Raw genomic sequence first — 27,167 nt, 5'->3', positions numbered from 1 at the left:
TCCAATTTACCATTTTTTTCTTTTATGAATCATGATTTTGGTGTTATGTCTAAGCAATTTTTGCTTAACAACAAAATATTTTTCTCACCTTTTTTTTCCAGAACTTATAGTTTTAGCTATCCTAAATTTATTTATCTTTAATTTTTAAAAGATTTTTAAAAATAATCTCTACACTCCATGTGGGGCTCAAACTCATAACCTCAAGACCAAGAGTTGTATGTTCCTCCAACTGAGCCAGCCAGGCTCACCTGCTCTTCTAAATTTAAATCTATGATCCATTTGAATTAATTTTTATGTATAGTGTGAAGTAAGGATCAAAGTTCTTCTTTTACTCCACATATAAGAATATCTAGTTGTCCAAGTACTATTTGTTTTTTTAAAAAATTGCTCGTTCCCCACTGAATTGTTTTAGCAGATTTGTTGAAAATCAATTGGCCATAAATGTAAGGTTATTTCTGGGCTGTCTATTCTGTACCATTGATTTATATGTCCATCCTTGTGACAATATCCTACGTCTTCATTACTGTACCTTATAATAAGTTTTGAAATCAGTGGAAGTCTGCCACTTTTGCTTTTCTTTTTCAAAATTGTTTTGGCTATTCTGGCTCTTCTGCATTTCCATATAACTTTCAGGATCAAACTTGTTTCTAAAAAGGAAAAAGGCTGCTGGGGTTTTGATAGAAATTACATTTGAATTTACAGATCAATTTGAAGAGAACTGTCATCTTAATAATGAGTGTTCAGGGCACCTGCAGTCCTCAGTCAGTTAAGCAGCTGCCTTTGGCTCAGGTCATGATCCTGGGATCCTGGGATCAAGCCCTGCATTGGGTTCCCTGCTCAGTGGAGAGCCTGCTTCTTCCTCTCCCTCTGCCTGCGGCTCTGCCTACTTGTGCTCTCGATCTCTCTGTTAAATAAATAAATAAAATCTTTAAAAACCAAATCAAACCAATGAGTGTTCAATCCATGAACATGGTATGTTTACTTATCTAGATCTTCTTTAATTTTTCTAAACAAGGTTTTGTAGTTTTCAGTGTATCAGCCTTGTATTAAATTTATTTGGGTTTTTCTAACATTCTTTCAACTTCAGAATATTCACTGATGACAAATAACAACATACTGGTATCTGTTATGTATACTTCATATCCTATGACCTTACAGGACTTAATATTTTAAAGCCCTCATTTCTTTTTTTTTTTTTTTTAAGATTTGTTTATTTGACATAGAGAGAGAGATTGCAAGTAGGCAGAGAGGCAGGCAGAGAGGGGGAAGCCAGCTTCCCGCTGAGCAGAGAGCCCAAAGCGGGGCTCTATCCCAGGACCCTGAGATCATGACCTGAACTTAAGGCAGAGGCTTAACCCACAGAGCCACCTAGGCACCCCAAGCCCTCATTTCTAATGTGTAAAATGGGGATATCTGTCTAGCAAGATTTTTGTGTGGAATAATATACATAAAACCATGACAGAGGATAGATATGAAGACTCCCTCTCCTACTCCCCTAAAATAATCACCTAAAATATGTAATCACATTATTTTGAGGAAAGTGAAATGACCAGGTTTCACCTGGTATAGAAGGTAGGAACCAGTCACCAATAGTGCTGCATCTGAATTTGCATGATCAAGGGTTTGCTGCATTTCCATTAGTAAGCAAATGGATATTTGTTGATATTTTCTGTCATCTGCAAATACTATTTTTATAATCAGAAAAAAAACAAAAATATAATCTCTTAAACAGTAAAAAAAAAAAAAAAAAAGCACAGAGAGGAAGAATAAAAGGACACAGCAATGCTTGAGTTCAATTTGCTGAGACCAAATAAATATACTTCCAGGAAAATTTTACAGCGCCAGGCACTGGGGCCACAAAAGGAAGATGTGTAATTTGTGAACTAATGCACTGTTCAGTAGGCTAAGGTACTTCAACAACCACTGAAATAGGTGCAGAGAAGACATATTTCCCTGAAGACTTCTATCCATTCTAATTTCTCAAACTTTCCACTATTATGGAAGCTTTAATTTATTTTATATGTTGAGGTTCCATGTAAGATTAAATTTGAGGGGTCACACCTGAGCAGCTCAGTCAGTTAAGTTGTGGACTTTTGATTTCGACTGAGGTCATAATCTTAGGGTCCTAGGATTGAGCCCACCCTGCATCAGGCTCCACACACAGCAGGGAGTCTTCTTGAGGAGTCTCTCTCTTCCTCTGCACCCCCCATGATCCTGCACTCTCTCTAAAATAAATAAATAAATAAATCTTTTTATTTATTTTTTTTTTTTAGAAAGATTAAATTTGAATAAAGCTGCCTAAACCCTTATAAAGGTTTGAAAACGACTGGTCTAATAAAAGAACAAAGTGAAAACTGAGAGGCAGCCTAGTATTAGAATACTGGACTGAATGGTTTATGATCCAAGCTTTAATCTAGTCAGTGCACATGTACAGCCGTGTGAAAGGCACAATTCTAGTTCTCACCTCTAAAAAATGCTAGCATTTTCTCAAGATAAATTTTAATATCACTCATCCAATATTTGTTGAATGTCAAAAGCACAAGAATATTATTCCTATGTCCATGGTAAACTAATTAGTGAAGAAAGAGTAAGGAGCCTCTTGAGGGTTATCAGCAAAGTCTTCACAGATGTGACAACTTGATCTTAGAGCATGAGAAGTCTCCTGATTGGTTAAAAAAAAAAAAAAAGGAGAAGCATTATAGGTAGAAAGAACTATACATTTAAAAGTATGTAAATAATAATCTATAACTACCACTGAATAGATACTCCATGCATAGAATTTTACCCTCACAACCACCCGTGGAAGTAGAGGTTAGTATTCGTATGCATAGGCAAAGATAAATACAAATCACCGAATCCTTGAGTGGCAGAGCCATATTTGAAACTGAGGCTGTCTGATTTCAAAGTCAAGACTCTGGATTCAAACAGGTACATACAGTGAAGAGGTGTGAGGGAACATCGTGCTGCTGGAAGAGAACTGGTGAGCAAGTGGCCTGAAAAGATTAAGTATCCACTCCTGCTCTCTTGACTAAGGGCAAATTGGGCAAAAAACAGTTGGGCTGGAATTGGAGGTATCGGTATAAATGCATGACTTCATATGCGTGTATCCATCCCAGCTCTGTTCCCTGAAGAGCCCTAGAAGTCATGACACACCAAACCATGTTCAACAGTAGGTTCAACAGAGATGTCCATTTGTTTCCCCTGCCTTCCACCCTCCAGGCTGTCTCCTCTCTACATTCCACTGCCATCTCGCACAGATCCAGCGTCCTTCACCTGCCTGCCTCTTTTTGGCAGACGGATAAGGGAGGCCCTCACCTCCTGCAGCGCCTTGGGCCTCAACGTCCCCTAGATCAGCCGCCATTAATGCCCCCACGAAGCTCCAGGAACTAGAAGCCATAAAAAAGAAGCCGGGTGGGCGGTGACCGCGACCGCTGAGAGGGAGCCCAAGCTGAAACAGGAGTTGTGGGCGGGGCTTCGAACTTAAACGTCTCTTATTGGGTCTCACTACTGCCCGTCTCGGCCTCCTCCCTCCCACCCCCACCCCTTCCGTGCAGGCTGTATCTTAAATGGCGGGTGGGGCCGGGCGTTGACTTCCGGTTGGGGGAAGAAAGTTGGCCCGAAGGAGGGGCCGCGAAGAAGAAGGAGGAAGAGGAAAGGGCCGGGCAGTAGGGGCTTAGGTCGTTCGGCGGCGGCGGCTCTCTTCCGGACCGACGATGGACAGCCAGGGCAGGAAGGTGGTGGTGTGCGACAACGGCACCGGGGTAAGCGCCGGCGGGGAAGTCGTGGCCTCAAGCCGGGCCGGAGATGTGCTAGTGGCGCGTGGGCCCTCGGTGGTCCGGGTTGCACCCCTGGGCCCTCGGGCAGCCCGGACCAGGGGGCGCGGGGCAGCGCTTCCGGCCTTTACGGGCGTGGGGAGTGAGGGGACCGATCCCATTCTGGTCTCCCCGAGCCTGCCACCTCCGCGACTCGGGGTGAGGCGGTGGGGAAGGCCGACACTGGAGGGGGATCCAGCTTGCTGCCCGGCGGCGGCCGGCGCCGCGCCCGAATGGGGACACTTTGGTTAAAGGGCTGGAGGGGTAAAAGACTGGGTAGGTTTGTTCGATGAGGGTTCCATTCCCCCGGGTCTCCGGTTCTGCAGAAAGGAGAAAGACCCAGAAGCCTTCCTCTTCCTGTATCATTGACGATACCGAACGGGAGGCAGGAAATGGGTTTGAAGAAAAAGGGAAGTGCTGTCATGCAACGAGCCGCAGCCCTTTCGCAGTTTGGGGTGGGGGGTGCAGTTGAGCAAAGCATCATTTACTTTTTGTTCTGCATGCTGGGAATTTGGCCTCGGTGCAGCCCCGCAGAGACAGTATGTTCTATTGATTTGGGGAGATCGAAGACCACTTTAAGGCCCATGTGTTAAATTGTGGACCTTGGGAGAAGTTAACCAAATTTGTTACCTCCCTCCCCCCATTTTTTTCCTTAGATGCAGAACACAGATCATGTTAGTCTTTAAGATTCAAAAAGGCAAATGATTGTAAAAATCTGGCTGAAACAGTGATTTAGAAATCAATGGAAAGTTGTTGCTTTCAACTCCCCGCCCCCATTTAAAAAAAACTTACAGTGGAACATTGGAAGACAGAAATGTTACTTAATTGGGATGAGTTCTATAGTGATCATTTCCCCCTGCATTACAATGATTTCTAACCATTTTGGAGTTGCAATATTTTGTGACTTTTCTCTTTTTCCATAAATGTGACATAAGAATTAAAATAGGCTTCCAGTTATGGAGTGAGTAAATCACGGATGACAGGTACAGCTTAGGGAATATAGTCAGAGGTACTGAGTAGCATTATATGGTAGCTACACCCACCGTGAGCATAGCATAACATATAGTTGTCCTATATGTCACTCTGTTGTACATCTGAAAAAAAAAAAAAAAAGATTTTACTTGAACTTTTTTTTCTTTAAAGATTTTATTTATTCATTTGACAGACAGAGATCACAAGTAGGCAGAATGCCTGGCAGGGAGAGGGGTGTGGGAAGCAGGCTCCTCGCACCCAATATGGGATGGATCCTGAGACCCTGGGATGAGTGAGCCAAGACAGAGGCTTAACCCACTGAGCCACCCAGGCGTCCAGATTTTACTTGAACATTAAAACATTTTGGAAAGTGGATTGTTGAGGGGAAAAAAGGAGCTGATATTTACTGGCATAATACTGCCCTTATTGTGCTACAGACTTTTTTCAAGCAATGATCACACTAGTTTTATATGAACTAAGTTAAAAATATGACAGTAATAAGGGTTATCATATAATGGGGCATCCATACAGAATGGTATACTTAAAAAAAAGGCAGATTCACCACTGTGGAAATATCTAAGGTTTATTGTTAAGTTAAAAAAGAAGTTTTAGGGCGCCTGGGTGGCTCAGAGGGTTGGGCCTCTGCCTTCGGCTCAGGTCATGATCCCAGGGTTCTGGTGTCGAGCCCAGCAGCAGGCTTTCTGCTCAGCAGGGAGCCTGCCCCCCCCTTTGCCTGCCTCTCTGCCTACTTGGTGATTTCTGTCTGTCAAGTAAATAAATAAAATCTTAAAAAAAAAAAGAAGTTTTAGAATGATCCCATTTATGTGAATGTTCTTTATTTTATTAAATATGTTTATGTGTCCACGAACTTGTACATGGAAGTTTTAGAGGGAGTGATATGTTTGTAGTGGTTACCTGTGAGCCTGGGGGTTAAGAATGAGGGAAGATAGGAAAGACTTCATGACTCTTCTGAATTATTGGGAAGTGCTCTGTTTTGTTTTTTTAACAAAACATGTGAGACTATCTTTAAACCAAATTAACTATAAACATTTATTGCTTTTACAGCTAAAACCCAGTTAAAGATGCTTAAAAAAAAAGTAGCCTGCTTCCCCCTGTAGTCTGAAATTGACCTCTAAAAAATTTAAAGCTTTAAAAATTGAATTTAAAATATTTTTTAAATATGTCTGATAATCTTTAGAAATCAGAGCCAGTTATATTTCAGTGATTCCTCCTCTTCGAAGGGTAACAAGCTCTGTATTTGTAGTGTATGAGTTTGTTGACATTCAGTTAGAATAGGAATGTTAGCCATGAGTTCATTTTTGTTACTATTTCATTAGGTTACCTAAGTTAGAAAGCTGATTGTCTGTTAATAATTAGGCTTATGGCTAATCCTTAGTTTAAGAATCTTGTACCTTAAGAGATCAGTAAAGGAAAAATGTAGTTAATTTGAACAAAATTTATGTATTTGGTGTTAAATTTCTAGTTCTTTAAAATTTTATCCAGATTTTATATAGACATGATTGGCTTCAAATGAAGAGACAGTTCTGATGTAATATGTAGCTAGGAATGCTGTGATATCCGAAAATTTATATAGGATTCTAAACACAGAAATTCTCTATTTCTTACTGCTTATATTTCATAGTCCTCTTGATTTTGTTTCAGTACCTGAACCTATACTGAGTTATCTACAACTAAATATTACAGAAGATGTTCAATTTTAATTTCTAAGAACTTGCATAAATAGTTGTTACCCTAAAGTAACTGGTCTCTTAACATATTTTAGGTTTTAGGCTTATAGGCTATTTGAGAAATTGATGATTTTTTTTTTAATCCCCGCTGGCAGGCCCTAATTGGAAAGCTCTAAGAGTGGGTGAGTCTTGTGATCACATGTCAAATGTTGGTCCTGCTTCTCTTCCTCACAAGCTCCCAACTAGACGGGGTCTCTCTCATTAGGGTGGCCTAGAGGAAGAAAACTTAACCTAATTCCAATAATTTATGCATTTCATCTTCATAACCATTCAAACCTAAAAGAGACCTTCCATCTAAATAGAACCACTGAAAATGGCCACACAGGTGAAAATCTGGAGATCTGTTTAGGTTTAGGTGTCTTTCAAGAGTTGGGCCCAGGTCCCTGGAGTGTATTGTTACCAAACTTGGGTGATTTCATCAGCATTAAGCTAGTTCACCGACAGGAAAGACTCGTGTGCTTACTGTATGGCTGGTAGAATTTTTAGGGTCTAATAATACAAAGTAAACTTTTTGTGCTAGGATAATTGTGCTTTCATTTATAATTTTCACATTTGTTGTTGCTTATGGTGTGCTTTATCAGATTTATGCTAGTTTATGTTTTGAATTTAGGAGTGCTTGAAGTAGGAACAAACCAAAAATAAATTTGGCTTCACTCTGCAAAATGCTTTGAAATAGAAAAAGTATTTTTGTGGCTTAAGATGAGAATAATCACTAGGCAATTAAATTAATGAATATATCCATACCATCAGATTAAATTAATAAAGGAAAAATACAAATTAAATAAGCTCAAATGGGGCTGTATAAATCCAAGTTTATATTTTGAGGGGAGAAAGATACTTTTAGAGCAAATGTAGTTGGATTTTTTTCTTCATTTTTGCTTGAAAGAACATTATACTGTTCATGTTCTTACCATTTGATGACTCAGTGGCAAGTAAGGGAGTTAGTTCAAACCACAGTGCTATGAAGAAGAAACTATATATGGTAATATCTATTTTTTTAAACTCAACCTTCTTGCACACAGAGAGAACTAAGTCCAAGCCTTAAAATGATTAGACTGGGGGAGGTATTGCAAGGATTAAAATGATACCAAATGAGTAGCTTGGAAAAGACTGTTTTCGTTGCATTTTATCACATGAATTAGATTTTTTTTTAAGGCACTGACTTTTTGCAAGAAAGGAAATGTCAAATTGTCTTCATTTTGTTATTAAAAATAGATTATTGTAATTAAAGTCTTGTTATTATAACTATTAATGCTCTCACATTGGAAATAATAAGAAATAGTGCAGCTATTGTCATTTTAACTGAGTATCTAATACCAGGTAGGAGTGCTGGCACTGGATTATTATTTTTTTAAAAGATTGTATTTATTTATTTGACAGAGAGAGAGAGCACAAGTAGGCAGAGCAGCAGGCAGACAGAGGGGCTGGGGGAAGCAGGCTCCCTGCTGAGCAGAGAGCCCAATGTGGAGCTCAATCCCAGGATTCTGAGATCATGACCTGAGCTGAAGTCAGAGGCTTAACCTACTGAGCCACCCAGGTCCTCCTGGCACTGGATTATTAAAGCCGCATTTGCTTCCAGTAAGCTACTGCTTAAACTGCATAAGTAATTTCATTAATAAGTGATTGGTATGTTTAATTTGAATTAAATGCCAACTTTCCTTATTTTGTAAAGCACAGGAATAAATGGGTTTACAATTGTTTTTATAGTTTCAGGGAATCTCCTATTTCAGGGATGTGTTTTTACCTTAGTCACATGGCAAATATTTCATCCCTTAAAAGATGCTCAAACAAACAAAAATATGCTCAAATGAGAATTTTAAGCTATAAACCACCCACCTGAGCATTTATAATCAGTAAACATTGACAATTGTGATTATTTATGTATTGCCATGTTGTGTGTTTCTGAGTCTGTGTAGCTCAGAATGAGAGGGAAAGCATGTCAACCTTCTCAGCCTCCTCCATGCACCAGGATTTGATTTATTTCCCATGCCAGGCTCGTCTACCCACCTTCAATTTTAGATACTATTTCTCTCTTAAATCATTTGTTTATATTTAATATGCTGAAGATGGCCCTTGGAAACTTGTCGATTCTTTTTTCAGTCATTCTATAATTTTCTTTAAAAACATTTATAACTATATAAGGGAGCATTTTCAGCCTGGAATGGACACTTTTGACCCACCCAGTGTCCTTATCTGTTCATTACTTTGAGGTAAACATAAGAATTTAATATCTGCATAGTATTTGTTTCTATATTTGGAATAGAAGGTAAATTCTGACTAATGCTGGTATTAGGCTGATGATCATGACGAATGTTATTCATATAGAAATTTGGGTATGGTTGGGGGCACCTGGGTGGCTCAGGTCATTATCCCAGGGATCCTGGGATCCATCCCCACATCTGGCTCCCTGCTTCTCCCTCTCCTTCTGCCTGCAGCTCCCCCTGCTTGTATTCTCTCTCTCTGCCAAATAATAAATAAAACCTTAAAAAAAAAAAAAAAAGATTATTCCTTATGCCATCATATCCTACTATTGCCTTGGAAGATAATCCAATAAGAATTGTATCATAGTTTTAGAAACAGGTAGCTACTGAAAAATACCCTAGCCTTGATGACTTAGAGGTTAACTGACCAGGACTAGGTTTTGTGGGTTTGGAAGAACGTGTGTATATGGACAGTATGTTTTATGGAGATCATAGAATGTAAATGTGAACTGGGAGGGTAGGAAGTCAGGTGGTATTTCAGACAGATTTTTCATAGCTTTAATCAGCATAAGTCATGACTTTAATACATTTTTTAAAATTCTATTTATAAAAGACTTGAAATTCACTTCAAATTCTGGGTGGCAGAATGTTCTAGGCTATTTATAGTTAAATGTGGTTCATCAGCATTTCCAACAAGGTTGGTATAGAGATCTTCAAAATATGAAAATTCGATATTTTGGTGGGGTTAGTCAGAAGTCAGTAAGTTTAAGATCATTCCTAAGTTTTACCACCATCAAATAAAACAGTTCTGTGTACACAGTAGCTTTCTGTCAAGGGGTAGGTTTATAGTTTCTGTCAACATTCTTATTATTGTCATGTGTCACACTCAGATACTGTTTTTCTCCTTAATTCTTTTCAGAGAATGTATGGGGCCTGGAGCCATGAAACAATGTACTTTTTCTTAAGATGAAACAAATTCTTTGTATTAAAATAATCATGGTGGGTGCATGCTACCATGATTATTTTAATGGGTTAAGCCTCTGCCTTCGGCTCAGGTCATGATCTCAGGGTCCTGGGATCAAGTCCCGCATCGGGCTCTGCTTGGCAGGGAGACTGCTTCCTCCTCTCTCTCTCTCTCTCTCTCTCTCTGCCTGCCTCTCTGCCTACTGGTGATCTCTCTCTGTCAAATAAATAAATAAAATCTTGAAAGAATAAAAAATTAAAAAAAAAATAATCATGGTATCATACTTCCAAATCAACAGCAAAATTTTAAATTTTTATTGGTCAGTTATATAGTATGCACTTCCTACATTCCAGACACTGTTCTAGGCACTTGGGATTTATCAGTAGACACAAAAATCCTTGTACAATATAACTTACATGAATAAAGACTTGTTAAGGAAGAAGGTAGAGATTATGATTACATTTCCTGGTCTGTGGCTTCCTCCTTCTGCCCTTAAGTTTTTTTTTGTTTTTTTTTTTTTAAAGATTATATTTATTTATTTGACAGAGAGAAATCACAAGTAGGCAGAGAGGCAGGCAGAGAGAGAGAGAGGAGGAAGCAGGCTCCCCTTGAGCAGAGAGCCCGATGCGGGACTCGATCCCAGGACCCTGAGATCATGACCTGAGCCGAAGGCAGCGGCTTAACCACTGAGCCACCCAGGCGCCCTGCCCTTAAGTTTTTAATTGCATTTTCCTTGCAATGTCTGCTCTTAAAAATAAGACTGAACAGGCTGTATTATTGGTACAAAAATTAAAAACCCTTGATTCTATTTTCAGTTTTACTGTAGTTGTTAAGTCTCTTAGTGTATCAGTTTCCTTTTTTTTTTAATAATTTTTAAATTTTTTTTATAAACATATAATGCATTATTAGCCCCAGGGGTACAGGTCTGTGAATTGCCAGGTTTACATACTTCACAGCACTCACCATAGCACATACCCTCCCCAATGTCTATAACCCCACCACCCTCTCCCTACCCACCTCCCCCCAGCAACCTTCAGTTTGTTTTATGAGATTAAGAGTCTCTTACGGTTTGTCTCCCTCCCAATCCCATCTTGTTGCATTTGTTCTTTTCTTACCCCCCAAACTCCCCTCGTTGCATCTCCACTTCCTCATATCAGGGATATCATATGATAGTTGTCTTTCTCCGATTGACTTATTTCACTAAGCATAATACTCTCTAGTTCCATCCACTTCATCACAAATGGCAAGGTTTCATTTCTTTTGAAGGCTGCATAGTATTCTATTATGTATATATATCTTCTTTATCCATTCATCTGTTGATGGACATCTAGATTCTTTCCATAGTTTGGCTGTTGTGGACACTGCTGCTGTAAACATTTGGGTGCACATACCCCTTTGGATCACTACGTTTGTATCTTTAGGGTAAATACCCAGTAGTGCAATTGCTGGGTCATAGGGTAGCTCTATTTTCAACATTTTGAGGAACATCCAAGCTGTCTTCCAGAGTGGTTGCACCAGCTTGCCTTCCCACCAACAGTGTAGAGGGTTCCCCTTTCTCCACATTCTCACCAGCATCCATCGTTTCCTGACTTGCTAATTTTAGCCATTCTGACTGGTGTGAGGTGGTGGTATCTTATTGTGGTTTTGATTTGTATTTCCCTGAAGTGTATCAGTTTCTTAAAAGTATTATCAGGGTCAGTGTTAATCCCCTTACTGGAGAACTACACTATCTGAATATAAAATTCTGGTTACTTGGCATCACTAAATACATTTATCTAAATATAAAAGTGTAAACAGTAAAAAATGCCCCAAATATATTTTTTTAATATGATGCTAGTCCCGATGCCATTTTCTCCCCCATTTTGGTAAATGTTGCTTAAGTGAATTGCCAAAGATAATTGAAACATTAGTTCTGTTCAGTCTCTGACATTTCTCTTTTTAAAAATTCTTAAGCATTTGTTGAGTGAATCTGTTTCTCACTTGTATGACCACTGTGTGCTGAGATCTCTTTGAGGCGTTGGGCTCCACCATGAACTGCCCAGCTTAAGCTCCCTGACTTTCTGAGACTTTCCCTGTAGTAGGGAGACCTGTGCACTGAATAAGTAGTTAACTGGTAAATAAACATAAACTCTGAAGTAGTCCATGCCATAAAGGAAATAAAAGGAAGATAGATTGGGTGACGACTTCGGATAATTTGAAAGCACCAGAAGTTTAAAATATTGTATAAATGTGAAGTGGTATTTTCCAGATGCTCTCTTTAAATGGACATGGTAAATACCTTGACACTAATCCATTTTTACTGTTCTCTTTCAGTTTGTGAAGTGTGGATATGCGGGCTCTAACTTTCCAGAACACATCTTCCCAGCTTTGGTTGGAAGACCTATTATCAGATCAACCACCAAAGTGGGAAACATTGAAATCAAGGTAATATTTTATTTATTGATAAATGAGGATTAAAATTTGTGGGGTGTTCTTTGAATTAAATAGTTATAAGATACGATACCATGATAAGCAAAGAGGCAGAATTTCTTGTATTTTTAATTTATATCAACACTTGAAGAAAGACACAAAAACTGATAGGCCATTACTCTCTGAATGGAGTAAAACTCAATAAGATTTTTATGTTGATGTGAACATTGTATTAGGGACTTAAAGCCCTTATTACATATAATTTTTAAAAGAAATCAGCCTGATATTTTTATGTCTTTCAGTTCCATATATTTTTCATTATATGTTAGTGTCTCGTTGGGACCTATGACTTTTCCTTCCTTCTCATGGTCTGATTCTCCTACTTTTTAATATAGCTAGTCAGGAAAACACAGGGTATACATTTTATTGGTTCTTTTTTTCACTAATAGAGTAACTGATTTCCATAAGCTACAGGAAGAAGGTGCTCACATCTTGAGTTGGCCTTGCATTATTGCATTATTTCTCTTACTGTAAGGAGAGCGGAGGAAGGTTGTCATGTATTTAACGTGAGAGATTGGACATTAAGGATGAGAGATTTTTCTCTGTGTTAAAAAGACTGGAAATGAAGTGGGAATTACAGTATTTTAAAAGAAAAGAAAACAGAACAATCAAAAGGACAGTGGTCACCAATTGACTTAAATTCTTTAGGTGGCCTCGGGATGAGATTATAAAAAATGCAGTCAAATTTAAGGGCCATTTTACTGAATTATTTGTGAACAAGCTAGCATCGTTGATCCTATCTGGACAGTCTTTCATAGAACTTCAGTTAGATTATGAGTCATTTGAAATACCAGTTAAGTGTACCTCTTTGGGACATTTGTTTGAGATACCTAGGAAGGTAGTAATAGCTAGAGAGAGACTTGCTACTTGGTAGCTCTCTGCTCTTGGTACTAGAGAATTGAGTTACATAATGAGTATAGATGCCAACCGAAAATGAGGTTCCGGGTTACATTTTTAAAGATTTAAAGTAGTGAATGATTCTGGCCTCTGTTTACAAACAAATGGGACGTTCAAAATGATTTTTTTTTTTCAGGGTCTTTTGGGAAATTTGGGGGGGATACCTTCTGTTTTTGTCAATGCCTTTCATTCTGATTGAATTTAATCTTAAATGAATGACCTAAAATTTAGCCAATACCAGTGATAAGGACAAGCTTTTTAAATGAAGTTGGAAATCACAGTTTTTATTCAATATTAGGCTTTTAAAGAATGTCTTTTTTATCTACTTTATGGAGAATAACATTTTTGAGGTATACAGATACATCACATATTAACCATTTTAGTCTCTAACATGGCACAAATGATTACATATCTTTTCACTCCCACTTTCTTGCTTTTTAAGGCCAAGTGATAGAAATGAAACTAGCCTATATTCTAAGACATTTTTGCTAAGGAATTCCCTAGTAGCATTTGCTTGTATGGTTTGTCATTCTGTGTTCTGTTGGCTCATTTCTGTTCAATCTGCTCAGTCTTTTAAGTCTCTCAAGTTAATTTGTTCTTCCAGTAGAAAATAGTAAAAGAAATCTGTGTCAAATTTAACTTGACTACTAGAGCTTAGAAAAAAAACACTCTAAACTCACCCTCTACCTACTCAACTAGACCTTTTCTGTTATTTATTTTCCTTAATTAAGGTTCTTAAATTCAGTAATGAAGTAAAGAAATTTGACTTTTTGGGATTCTTGTGCCTAGTGGATTGACTTATACTTTTGTGTTTTGTTAGCTGAAATGTGGTGATAGACTAAAAACTGGAAATTTAAATTGTTTAATGAGTTAATTTTCTTTCAGGAGTAATAACTGTCCATGTTAATTTGGCCCTAATTATTAACTCCGTAAAATATAGTACTGCATCTGACCTCTACCTAATTTGTCTCTATTGCTTGTATGTTTAAAAATTTCAGTGAGGATTTTATTTAGGCCTTTTCTGACTCTTACTTCTACCTTCTCTCTCTTCACCTTTCTTGACCTGTTGAAGTAGAATAACAAAAAGATGGTAAGTGAGGTTACACACATGCTCTCTGTTTGTTTTCCACTTTTGCTTGATGGGACAGTAGTTGTTGTTTTGTGTCCCTGTAGTATTGGGGAGGGGGGTAATTCCATATTTTAATTTTAAGTACTTTGATTTTTAACCTTTTTCATTGCTTCAATTTGGTAGCAACTAATTAAGTCCTGTACTTTCCTGATTGCATACAATGGACCATACCAGAACTAATTACTAACATAGTTTTGAATTATTTTGTGTTTCTTGTAGACGAATGTTATAATTAAAATGGAATGTGGTGTGCATAATATTAGAAACCAAGTAGCTTTATTTAGAATACGTGTGATCCAGAGAATTGTGGTGAAGTTGTTACATTTGGATAAATCTATTTTATTGATCAATGTTAAATTAAACATTGCCTATCATAGTCTATATGTATTTGCATCCAATTGGGTAGTAAATGTGTTATAAGCTGAGTAAAACTTTGATATGCCAATGACTATAGATAGTAAAAAGGGAGGAAAAGAGATTGATTTGTTTCTTATACCATTTTCATTGATGAACAGATTTTTACAACATTATCTGAGGATAAGTAAGAAAAATGTGAAAGTCTTACAAGACTTTTCCATAAACAACACACCTTCCCCCTAAATAAATACCATTGTGTGAACCAGAATTTGAACTAGAAGCTGGGCACATCCCAAACAATTTGCTCTCTTTATATTTTTCTGTGACAGTCCTTAAGTGCTTCAATAGTAGGTGTTTTCAGGTTTGTGTGTTTTTTATATTATTTGTAAGCAGTTTTGACAAAGATCAAGCATTTTTTTAGTGATTTGTATTTTAACTAGTAACAGTATCTTTGTGGAGTGTTCTTTTGGATAAATGAAAACATTTAAATGTGGAAATTCCTATATTTATACTAAATAAAAATCATGATTATTCTTTTTTTTTTTAAGATTTTATTTATTTATTTGACAGAGAGAGAGATCACAAATAGGCAGAGAGACAGAGAGAGAGATGAGGAGAAGCAGGCTCCCTGCTGAGCAGAGAGCCGTATGTGGGACTCGATCCCAGGCCCCTGGGATCATGACCTGAGCCGAAGGCAGAGGCTCAACCCACTGAGCCACCCAGGCATCCCAATCATGATTATTCTTAAAATCTCAAGGGAATTAAGTGTATACTTGTAGAGAACAGTGTAGGCTTTATTAACAAACTTTTTTATGGAATTTCCTTCTTAGGGATTTAATTTTGGTTTTAAAATGTGTTCACTCAGTTTTCCAATTTGAGGTGACATTGTTCAGAATAATTCTTGGCAAATAAAGCTACACTGCCTGCTTTTCATAAAAGATAAATGCCTTTGAAAGAGCATCTCATATAGTTACTGTGATTTCTCATTCTTCCAAGTAACAGGTGGTAGTTGAGGCTTTAAATCCAGGGGTGGGGTGTGTGGTAAAAAAAAATCTAAGGTTCTGAGGTATAAGGCAAGTCACATAAAGCTCTTGGCATTTGTAGTTTTTGGAAGTTGAAACATTCTAGGGAAGAATATATATTCTATGGTTCTTTTAATTAATATTTTAGATACAGATAAATTTTTGGATTAGGTGCTGAGCTACTTGAGAATATTTGTACTAATTTCATAGGTTAATACCTGTTTTCCATTTTAACTGTTCTTCCTTTTTGTTCAGAGGGATTATAAAATATTCAATGCTAGATGTTTCTTTCAATTAATCCTTTATATATGTATGCTTTAGAAGTAGATGGATGAGACTTTTATTTCGAATTGGTACTGGGTCAGACATATGTAAAACCGTATTCTTGCATGGAAATAGAAGTAAATATTCTGATGAAATCAGATCAGAAGTAACAAAATTGTGTATTATATTTGTTAATTGTTAAAAAGTTAAAAAGTAATGTAAGTGACCATTTGTTAATGGTTAAAAGTAATATATGTTCTTGTAGGTGTAGATTCCCCCCAACATTTGATTAAATGTTTAGAATGTATAGCAAAGTTGAATGAATTATACAGTGAAACCCATATACCCATCACCTAGATTCTAACACTAATATTTACTCCCCTGACATACCACGTATTTATTTATTTATCCCTCCATTAGTCTATCTCATTTTTTGATGTATTTCAAAGTATCAATGTACTTCTAAAGAAATTCAAAATATGCATGTCATTGATTAGAATTCACAGATGCAGATTTTTAATTTTCCATTTTCCTATCAGATTATTTTAAACAGTTAATATTTAAGAAATTCAAGTATTTATGTTATGGTAAATTAACTTTATAAGAAATTAGTTGCGACAGAGACGTTTTTGTAACGTTTCTAGCATCTGCTTTAACTTTGTTTTTCCTTTTTGTTGTTGCTTTCAGTGGATTTTTCCAGAATTCTTTTTTTTGAGCCCTCACCCTGGTTTACCTCTGATCTTTTTTTAAATTGTTACTTTTAAAAGTTTTAAACTCACATATATTTAAACCTTATTTTGAGACATTTTATGTTAATTTTAACATTTCATTTCCCCATGTTTTAAACTTACGGTGTTGTAGCAACAGTAGCTATTTCTGTAGCTTTTTTAAGTTGAATTAATCAGTATATGTAGAAATCAGGATTATTGAGTAGCTTGAATAGCTGATTTTTAAAATACGCTTAAATTCTATGACATCATTAGCCTTATTATACATACAAAATTTGACTTTTCAAATGTGGGTCATCTTAAGTATGCTCTCCTTGGAGACAAGACTTGTGAGTACTCTGCTTCTTGTGTGCTAGCATAGTTTTCCAGTATTATACTTAAGGTTGGAAATGTTGCTCATAAGCTAATTTTTAAACATTGTTTCCCTATGTCTTAATTTTTGGTATGTCTACAAATTTCCATTGATCTTGGTGAGACATATATAGAAACTTAATTTCAGTTCTAACTGAGGCATGTGCAGGTGGAAGTTTGTGAAATTTGCAAGTAATGTGGTGCATATCTGCATTATTACAATATAATAAAGAGTCATTTAATTTTTAACTTTTTTCATTATGCTTTGTTGTACATTAAAACGTATCATTTACACTTACCATTTCAATATTTAGTACAAAGAACTGTGCTGCATGCATTGAGCATTTTTCTACAAGTTTTTTTTCCCTGATGTGCTATTTCACATATCACAGGCCTTATTTTTTGAACATTTGAGCAAAAGAAACAGATGAAACCTCATACAAAACCCTCCAAAATATGAAAATGTGGGGTTTATTTGTGCTAATGCTCTTCTTTTGGAAGCATATGTATTGAAGGTAAGGTCCATTTATTGATTTAAACCACATTGTACATAAAAATTTATTATTCATGATTAAACTCTCCAAGGCATTGTTCTTGAAAGAAAAGATTTTTTAAACTTGTGGAATGAAGAACTTTATCTGAAAGTGCCAGAAAAATTAAAATTAAATTATTCCCAAGTTTTCCAAAATATCATGGGAATGTAATTTTCTGAAGATATTTTATGCAAAAATTTGGCCTAAAGCCTTGATATTATAATTTTCTAGGATCTTATGGTCGGTGATGAGGCAAGTGAATTACGCTCAATGTTAGAAGTTAACTACCCTATGGAAAATGGCATAGTACGAAATTGGGATGATATGAAACACCTGTGGGATTATACATTTGGACCAGAGAAACTTAACATAGATACCAGAAATTGTAAAATCTTACTCACAGAACCTCCCATGAACCCCACCAAAAACAGAGAGAAGATTGTAGAGGTAAGTTTTCAAGTGGGATGTGTATATATGTCTTTCTGTGATGTAACGTTACAGCAGATGTTCTTTTACCATTGCTATTAAGAATAAAGGAAATGAAAATAATTGTTTCCCCCCCAGATCCTATTTATTAAGAACCTAACTAGTCATTATTTCTAAGTGGGATATATTAGTAAACAAAATCAAGTCCTGTTGCCATGGAACTTGTTCTGGCAGGTGACACCCACCCCACCTCTACTGCCCACAAAGTAAATTAACTGAATGGTTCCTTAGAAGATAATAGATGCTAAAGAGAGGGAAAGAGCAGGTTAAGAGGAGTGGGGAGGGGGTAACATTTTTCACAGGGTGTGAGAGTAGGCATCGAGAGAAGGTGATGTTTAAACAGAAAGTAAGAGAATCAGCCAGAATATGTTGGGGGAGAGCATTCCAGACAAGGGAAGTAGCTAGCCGGTGTGAAGGTCTTAAAATGGGAACAAGCCTGGTATATTAGAGAGTCAACAAAGAGGCTAGTTATGGGGGAGCAGTAGGAGATGAGGTTAGGGAAACAATAGGGCCAGATCATCTAGGGCTTCACAGGTCCTTAAAGAGAATTATTCTTTTACTCTGAGTGAGATGAGGTGCTGTCACGCAGAAGGGACATGCTCCAGTTTAGGTGTCTGTGGCTGCTGTGTTGTGAGTAGACCATAAGGAGGCAAGGGTGGAAGAGAAACAAGTTTGAAAACTTGCAGTTACCTAGGCAGAAGATAATGATGGTTAGGATTCAGGGTAATAGCAGCAAAAGTAAAGAGAAGTGGCCATACTGTGAATCTATTTTAAAAGTGCCAAAGCATTTTCTGGTGCATTAAATATGGGTAATAGAGGAGGGGAGAACCAGGGATGACTCAAAAGGTTTTGGGATGGGCACCCAGAGGATAACATTACCATCAACTGAGATGGGAAAAGGCTCAGATAAGTAGAATAGGATTTGAGGGCAATGGATCAGGAGTTAAGTTTGGACATGGTAGGTCCTCATTAGACATCCAGTCAAAAATGTCAGAGAGAGGTATGCCCCACTTTTCGAAAGTTCATGTTATGCCACTTTACTTTGACCAGAGACCTACATTAGTACCTGTTTTCACTAACTGAAAGAACTCCGAAGAGGATTTTCACTTAATGAGAAAGGGGAAAAGGAAAAATTGCATTCAGCAGTTTTTCTACAGTGAGCTGTTAGAGGCAGCACACACCCAGAGCAGAGAGAGTGGTGGCACCAAACTCTGACCCTGGAACAACACTCAGCATCGCGGCATCAAGGTGCCATAGCTTTGAACTGTGTGTATGAGCACCTGTGCTTTATCTTGTTTCATTTTGTGCATCCATTAGCAAGATGTGTCCTAGGTTATCAGAAAAGCCCAAGATAGGTTATTTTCGGGGTTTGAGAGCTCTCAATTTTCCATATAAACTAATGGTAATTGCTTCTTTGATTTACATTTCAGCTTTACTTAAGGTTTCATAGGAATATTCTACCTTCAGGTAGTGGGGAAACCTGTGAAAGATCAAGTTCAGAAGAAAAGTCTGAGGCTAGAGAAAGAAACTTGGGAGTCGTTCACCAGAGAAGTGGGAACAGACAGTAGTGGGAAGGCTAAGGACCAGAGAGGAGGGAGTTAGCGAGAGGAGATTGAAGGGCCCTGGGGGAAGCAAGTATAGAGAGCAAGAAGTCTGCATTCTTCCGAGTTTAGAGAAGTAACTTTTCAAGGTTGTCTTTCATTATATTTTGTTTTATATGAGGTAGGAACTGTATGACTTTGTCTTGTTCTATTTGAGGTAAAAGCTTATAATAATGGTTTCTGTCTTAGTAGCTTTGCAGACACTGCTCTACATCTATTTAGCTGTTGGTGGAAATTTTAGAAGGATTATACAAGAGATTATTGCTGGACAGTATTTTTAAATTCTGGATTAAAGCTTAAGTTTTATATTAAATGTTTTAAAAATTTAAGATCCTGGTTTTAGTTACAAAATCCATGTCATTCCTTATGGCTTATATCTTACTACTACTTTTTCCCCTCCTGACCACCCCAGAACTGTGAAAGATGGCCGTTATTATATTAGTTCATATTTTAGTTGCAACTTATTATTTCTAAGTGATTTATAAATACTAATACTTTTTGTGATGGATAAGTAGTCATTTGTAATTGGTATTTATTTTTAGTAGCACACTGTAAAATCAGCTTAGAGGTACTTTTGCATTAAATCAAAAGGTTCCTCCTGCACATGTTAACCACCTTAGGAAAGCAACACAACATCAGAATGAAAATCAAGTTTCCTTTCAGATGAAAAGTTAGAAAGATGACATTATACTTGGATGCATCTTCCACTAGCTAGCTATTTGACTAGGACATGTTTGTGGTTTTTTGTTTGTTTTTTTATCTGCGAGACTGACAAGAATTGGTCTCACTGTGCTATAAAGTCTCATGTTCTTTTAATATTCTTTTTTACTTGTGGGTGCAAATTTGGCTGTGACTGGTAATGCCCTACTTTAATCTTATCCAGTAAGTTCATTTAATACTACAAATATTTTCTAATTATCTTACAAATAAAAACAAGTTCTAATGGACTTTGATGATGACAAACACAAATACAGCTTAACTCTTCCATTTTCTCCTGGCTGGAGAGGGGATATGGTATAAAATACAGGTTGGAATATCTGGTTTCTTAATTGAGTACTGGCTAGATTAGAATAGAATATCTAGCTGCTTAATTGATGAATATGTATTTCAGAGTAATAACATTTAAATCCTATGTAATTCTCATTGTGATCATTTATAAAATTTCTAGGTCACTAGATCTACCCAGTGGTAGTCAGCCCTGCCAGGCAAGCAGTGCTCCCTCTAGATGACAGAAAAAGTCCTACAGGATGTTCCAGCCCACCTGGATTATAGAGAATGAGCATCGTTGTGACCAGAGAGGGCACAAGGAGACTCCTCCCTTTAGTGTAGCTCAGCTGAGAGCGGCGCCACAGCCAGGGCTCAAGCCGGGAGGGTGGGTGGAACAGCTAGGCAGTTTCTGTATCTGCCAGCATTCAGGAATTACTGCATATATTTTTGGCTTCCTGCCCTGCCGTTTTACTACTTTTTTTTTCTTTTTTTTTTAACCAGTTGGGGGTAGAACTCTACTCTTGGCCAGGTTAGGACAAAGGGATGGGAAGGTCAGCAGTTGAGCAGTTTCTGTAGTTTGTCCTTGAATTAAAAGATATTTTCATTAAGGGACATCATTAAGAAAGGCTGTTCAGATGCGAAAATCTTTCTTCCACTCTAATTAGCTATTAACCAAAATATTCAAAAATCTTGGCTTTGTAGCACTTAGGAAATACTTGAGGACTCCGTGTACATCCAAAAATCTGTTCGCCACATTGGAGCTCTGTGACAGCTGAGGAGAATGGAGGACTCTTTTAGGTCCCTTTTGATTCTGTTTTGGCAACTAATCTACTCTGTAACTATCAAGAAAGCATAAAATATATACGTATTATATAACTTCTAAATACCAGCATTTCTTTCTCTCCTTTTGCATTTTCAGGTAATGTTTGAAACTTACCAGTTTTCTGGTGTGTATGTAGCTATCCAGGCAGTTCTGACTTTGTATGCTCAAGGTAGGTGAAACTTAACTTTTAGAATAATCAACTCAAGGCATTTTATATCAGAGGAATTTGGTTTGTCAGTAAGTTGTAAATCCCAGAAAAGCACAATATTTATTTATTTAATTTTTTTAAAATATTTACTCAAATATTTTCATAATTTCTAAAATTAGTCAAATAAAATACCACATATATTTTTATTTTCTTCATTTTTTAAATTTTTTTTTATTAACATATAGTGTATTATTAGCCCCAGGGTTTCAGGTCTGTGAATCGCCAGGTTTACACACTTCACAGCACTCACCATAACACATACCTTCCCCAGTGTCTGTAACCCAACCACCCTCTCCCTACCCACACCCGCCGCCCCCCCAACCCTCAGTTTGTTTTGTGAGATTAAGAGTCTCTAATGATTTGTCTCCCTCCCAATCCCACCTTGTCTCATTTATTTCTTTCCTAACCCTCTACATTGCCTCTCAACTTCCGATATCAGGGAGATCATATGATAATTGTCTGAGAACTCAATTTTTTAAAAGTAGGAGGTTCCCTCTTTTAGACCTTTTTTTTTTTTTAATTCTTTTTTTAAAAGATGTCATTTATTTATCTGTCAGAGAGAGAGCGGGAGAATGAGCAGGGGGAGCAGCAGGCAGAGGGAGAAGCAGGCTCCCCACTGAGCAAGGAGCCCGATGTGGGACTCAATCCCAGGACCCTGAGATCATGACCTGAGCCACCCAGGCATCCTAAACTTTTTTAAAGTAAAAAAAAAAAAAAATTTTTTTTTGTAAGAGAACCAAGGAAGCAGGTTCCCTGCTGAGCAGAGAGCCCGATGCGGGGCTTGATCCCAGGACCTTGGAATTATGACCTGAGCTGAAGGCAGAGGCTTTAACCCACTGAGCCACCCAGGTGCCCCAAAGTAAAAATTTTTTATGCAGTGAAGAATGAGCTGGAATTCGTCCTTAGAATTGTCAGAGTTGGGGTGCCTGGGTGGCTCTGTCAGTTAAGCATCTGTCTTTGGCTAATGTTGTGATCCCAGGGTCATGGGATTGAGTCCCGCATTGGGCTACCTGCTCAGTAGGAAGCCTGGTTCTCCCTCTCCCTCTGCCACTCCCCCTACTTGTGCTGTCTCTCCTGCTCACTCTCTCTCTCTCTCAAATAAATAAAACCTTAAAAAAAAAAAAAAGAATTGTCAGAGTTTAAAAAAAATACAGAGATCCAAAAAAGGTTAGTATAAAATCACACTTGTTATATACATAGTAGAGGAGAAGATCGACATTTGGAAATGTCTTCCTAACTTTTATGTTTTCTTGGTGCTGCCATTAGTAACTGCATCCCTTTCTGTTGCGAATAAAAATTGGTCATGTGGGGAGAGCTCTTTATATTCTGATAGTCTTATTACGAGAATTTATGGGGCTGTCAAATAGGTGCCACACAGCCTGTTAGGCACTTGAAATGTGAAGATACCCTCAAAGAATTTAGAGTCTAATAGGGAAAAAGATACAGAAACAGATAATTTTGACTCAGCATGACAAAGGTTTCTAAAGGAGGTGACACCTGAGCTAAATCTTCAGCCTTAGTCATTAGCTGTGTGTATGACATAGTACTTAGAAGACTCACTGTGGTGACCCATTTAATTCTAAACATGGATTAGTAAAAAACACCTTGTAGAAATACTCGTTGGCTCATTAAACTGTCTTCAGTACAACATATAGATACTTAGAAAATACTTGGGGGAATTAAATTTTCAAAAAAGTTTTGTTCATTCATCAAGTGGAATGTACCTTGTGCTGTGTTTAGTGCAAAGGACATGGCAGTGAGTAAGGTCTTCTTGACCTTAACGTGATTATATTCCAGCTATGAATAATTTTCCTTTGAAGAAGAAATTTAAAATCACTTGTTACTTTATAAGGAGTGTTTACCTGCACTGTGGTAATTTTACTTCATTTTTAGAAAAATGAATTCCAGAAATTATTTTAGAAAATACTTTGGAGGGGCGCCTGGGTGGCTCAGTGGGTTAAACCCTCTGCCTTCAGCTCAGGTCACGATCCCAGCGTCCTGGGATCGAGCCCCACATCGGGCTCTCTGCTCAGCAGGGAACCTGCTTCCTCCTCTCTCCCTGCCTGCCTCTCTGCCTACTTGTGATCTCTGTCTGTCAAATAAATAAATAATAAAAAAAAAGAAAATACTTTGGAAAAAAAATAGATAACTAAAAATTTGGGGAATCTAAGCTTTGAAACTGGTGATAATAGTTTCATTTGGGTGGTGAGGATGGACAGTGTTAGTAAAGTGAATTTTTGTTTAAATTGTATTTGAATAAAACTGACCATAACAGATTTTTCTAGCAGTATTCATGCATTTATTTCCATCCAATGAGAAGATACTGTCTTTTAATTCCTGGTATTTAGTCATTTTTGTATAACTATTGAAGCCTTAATTGTGAGAAATGATAGTCCAGTAATGATCAAAAGAACTCTGACCCGCAGTAAAATTCTCCTTCTAAACAAGGTGGCTAGTGCTACCAGTTATCCCAAGGTAGGAAGAAGCATTTGGAGCCGTGGAAGGCTTGTGAGTAAGAGAAGTGACATGGTGGTTTAGGAAGCTATGTTTGACTGCATGCTAAAGACAGGATTGAAGGGAATAATTGGAATTAGGGAATCTGGAGGTAAGAGTTGTCATGAAAGGTGTAAATGAAGAGGTATGAACTCAGTTGAACCTCAGAGAATCCATAGGAATTGAAGTGGAAGAGTGTATACTCAAGTGACAAAATGGTGTGGCACTGAAAATGGGTCAGATGTGTACTTCGAAAGGCTATTCTGTAACCTGGTGGGAGTGGGAGAAAATAGGCTGCAGTTGGATGGGAAGGTCTGTTTGGAAAATAAAATGTAAATCCTACTTTAGTTGATATTACTGGGAGTGTTTTTGAATTAATGATGTGGATTCCTCTTTTTTTGCAATGAAATGTTTTTCTTGTTGAAAGAAATGCAGCATTAAAAGGCAGTAGAGGGTGCCTGGGTGGCTCAGTGGATTAAGCCTCTGCCTTCAGCTCAGGTCATGATCTCAGGGTTCTGGGATCGAGTCCCGCATCGGGCTCTCTGCTCAGCAGGGAGCCTGCTTCCTCCTCTCTCTCTCCGCCTGCCTCTCTGCCTACTTGTGATCTCTCTCTGTCGAATAAAAATAAATAAATGAATGAATGAATGAATGAATGAATAAATAAATAAATAATAAAAGGCAGTAGATGTGGGGCGTTTGGGTGGCTCAGTGGGTTAAAGCCTCTGCCTTCAGCTCAGGTCATGATTCCAGGGTCCTGGGATCAAGCCCTACATCGGGCTCTCTGCTCAGCAGGGAGCCTGCTTCCTTCCCTTCCTCTCTCTCTGCCTGCCTCTCTGCCTACTTGTGATCTCAGTCAAATAAATAGATAAAATCTTAAAAAAAAAAAAAAGCAGTAGGTAATTTTTATGAAGCTTTTTATGAAGATTTATATACTCCATCAATCAAGGAAAAACAGTATATGAGCTTCAAAAGGAGGTGGATTGAATAAATGTATCAAAGATAAATCATTATGATTAAATATTATGGTGCATTCAAGTTTGTATTAAGTGAGGGAGAGAACCTATTCAGGGGTGTGAAAATGATAATGCTTAAGAAAGTTACAGACAGGGCGCCTGGGTGGCTCAGTGGGTTAAGCCGCTGCCTTCGGCTCAGGTCATGATCTCAGGGTCCTGGGATCGAGTCCCGCATCGGGCTCTCTGCTCAGCAGGGAGCCTGCTTCCTCCTCTCTCTCTCTGCCTGCCTCTCTGCCTACTTGTGATCTCTCTCTGTCAAATAAATAAATAAGATCTTAAAAAAAAATTTAAAAAAAAAAAAAAAAAAAAAAAAAAGAAAGTTACAGACATTGCATATTCTATAAGGTGAAAAGTTTTTGGTTAAAACATTGTTCGACTATGGGGCACCTGGGTGGCTCAGTGGGTTAAAGCCTCTGCCTTCAGCTCAGATCATGATCCCAGGGTCCTGGGATCGAGCCCCGCATCGGGCTCTCTGCTCAGCAGGGAGCCTGCTTCCTCCTCTCTCTCTCCGCCTGCCTCTCTGCCTACTTGTAATTTCTGTCTGTCAAATAAATAAAATCTTTAAAAAAAAAAAAATTGTTAGACTAGTAACTATTAGAAAATTTGAGTTAGAAAAAGTTTTGTCTTTTCTTTTTCCCCTAAATTAACCCTAGTGCAGAAGGTAACTTTTGCATTCATTTGTAGTTTAAATAGTATGTATGGGAAACAAGGCAGCTTCTTTGCTGTTCTTTTATTAAAAGGTTTAGCTGACATTGTCTTTCTGGTTTCTGGTGAATAATTAAAGTGATCCTTTGGCTTGCCAAGGTTAATTGTTCTCAAATTTCCAGCTATCTAGTATCAATAGGAATTTTTCCAAGACACAGTTTTGAATATATTATTTGACAAAAATAATAAGCACATTATTTCAGCAGGTTCACTATCAACTTATATTTATCTCTCAAAATGGTTTTCCTAAAAGTTACGATGATGCTTTAGAAAATTCCACTTCAGGGAAATTCAGGGATCAAGATTAAATTGGAAAGAAAAATAAAGAATTGTACTGAGCTTTAAGAACATGTTGTGTTTTTCAGTTCTGGGTCTCAGAGTCTGTTTCTTCCTATCTCTTGGGATAGTACACAGATTAAAGGTCTCACAAGAGGCATGTGTGAGAACACTCACTTTAGTGTCTAGATGTTAGAAGTAAACTGCAAAATAAATAATAAAGAAATGCTGTCTTCTAGACCATTCTGGTTGGTGACGTTTCTAGTTTGGCTTCTGTACTAATTTTTGAAATTTGCTGGTTCTGATTTTTCTGATTTGGCTTTTTATTTAAAACCTCATGGTTCTCACACAGGTTTATTGACTGGAGTAGTGGTGGACTCTGGAGATGGTGTAACTCACATTTGTCCAGTGTATGAAGGCTTTTCTCTCCCTCACCTTACCAGGAGACTGGATATTGCTGGAAGGGATATTACCAGATATCTTATCAAGGTAAGCAAAAGAAGACATCATAGAAATTAGCTTTTGTAGTTTATATTTACCAACTTAACATATTTGAAATGATCCTCTCAGGATCATAGCAGATCTTCTGCACCACTGGGGGAATGACCCATTTACCCCATTCATTATTCATGTAAAAATCCATGTAAAATTTACATACATGCTGTCTGGTGTGGTAATGAGAATAGAATACATCATTACATAATTATGTTTGCTAATCCTGAAGACTCGGTAGTGAAATAGAAGAGACCGTAAAACTTTTGAACAATAGAGGCAGCCTTTTCTGCCATGAAACCTTTTTTTGAGGGGAGCCTGGGTGGCTCAGTCAATTACGTGTCTGCCTTGGGCTTAGGTCATGATCTGAGGGTCCTGGGATCAAGTCTCCTAATCAGGAAATCTGCTTCTCCCTCCCCTCCAATCCCTTACTCATGCTCTCTCTCTTTTTCAAATAAATAAAAAATCTTAATGGGCCCAGTTGTACCAGACTTCAATATTTAGTAGTTTTCATGGAATATATCCAGTGTTTAGTGTTTACTATATATTAATGTTTACTTCTAACTATAATTAGTTACAATTTTCGTTAAAACATTGCTGGAGAAAGTATATAAGGCTGTTATTTAGAGGTATTTG

The 27,167-nt window shown here is 37.6% G+C and overlaps 1 protein-coding gene and 1 long non-coding RNA gene across 2 annotated transcripts in view; one reads left to right on the top strand and one right to left on the bottom strand.

The window, feature by feature from the left end:
- Positions 1-2,482: 2,482 nt before the first annotated feature.
- LOC309872480 lies at positions 2,483-3,476 on the bottom strand. Its single transcript, XR_014315885.1, has 2 exons — positions 3,316-3,476; positions 2,483-2,662 (listed from the first exon to the last, which is right to left on the bottom strand). It is a non-coding gene; the product is annotated as an uncharacterized lncRNA (long non-coding RNA).
- A 68-nt stretch (positions 3,477-3,544) lies between these two features.
- The window catches only part of ACTR2 (actin related protein 2), a 40,266-nt gene continuing 16,643 nt past the window's right edge, over positions 3,545-27,167 (top strand). Inside the window, exons 1-5 of the mRNA XM_082746699.1 lie at positions 3,545-3,761; positions 12,011-12,121; positions 17,679-17,894; positions 21,441-21,513; positions 26,392-26,528. Coding sequence (XP_082602825.1) covers positions 3,714-3,761; positions 12,011-12,121; positions 17,679-17,894; positions 21,441-21,513; positions 26,392-26,528 — 585 coding nt within the window. The 5' untranslated portion in view covers positions 3,545-3,713. The remainder of the gene's footprint in view (positions 3,762-12,010; positions 12,122-17,678; positions 17,895-21,440; positions 21,514-26,391; positions 26,529-27,167) is intronic.

This window comes from Mustela nivalis (genome assembly GCF_964662115.1).
Source record: "Mustela nivalis genome assembly, chromosome: 8".
Lineage (NCBI taxonomy): Eukaryota > Metazoa > Chordata > Mammalia > Carnivora > Mustelidae > Mustela > Mustela nivalis.
This window is presented reverse-complemented; position numbering and strand designations above follow the sequence as displayed.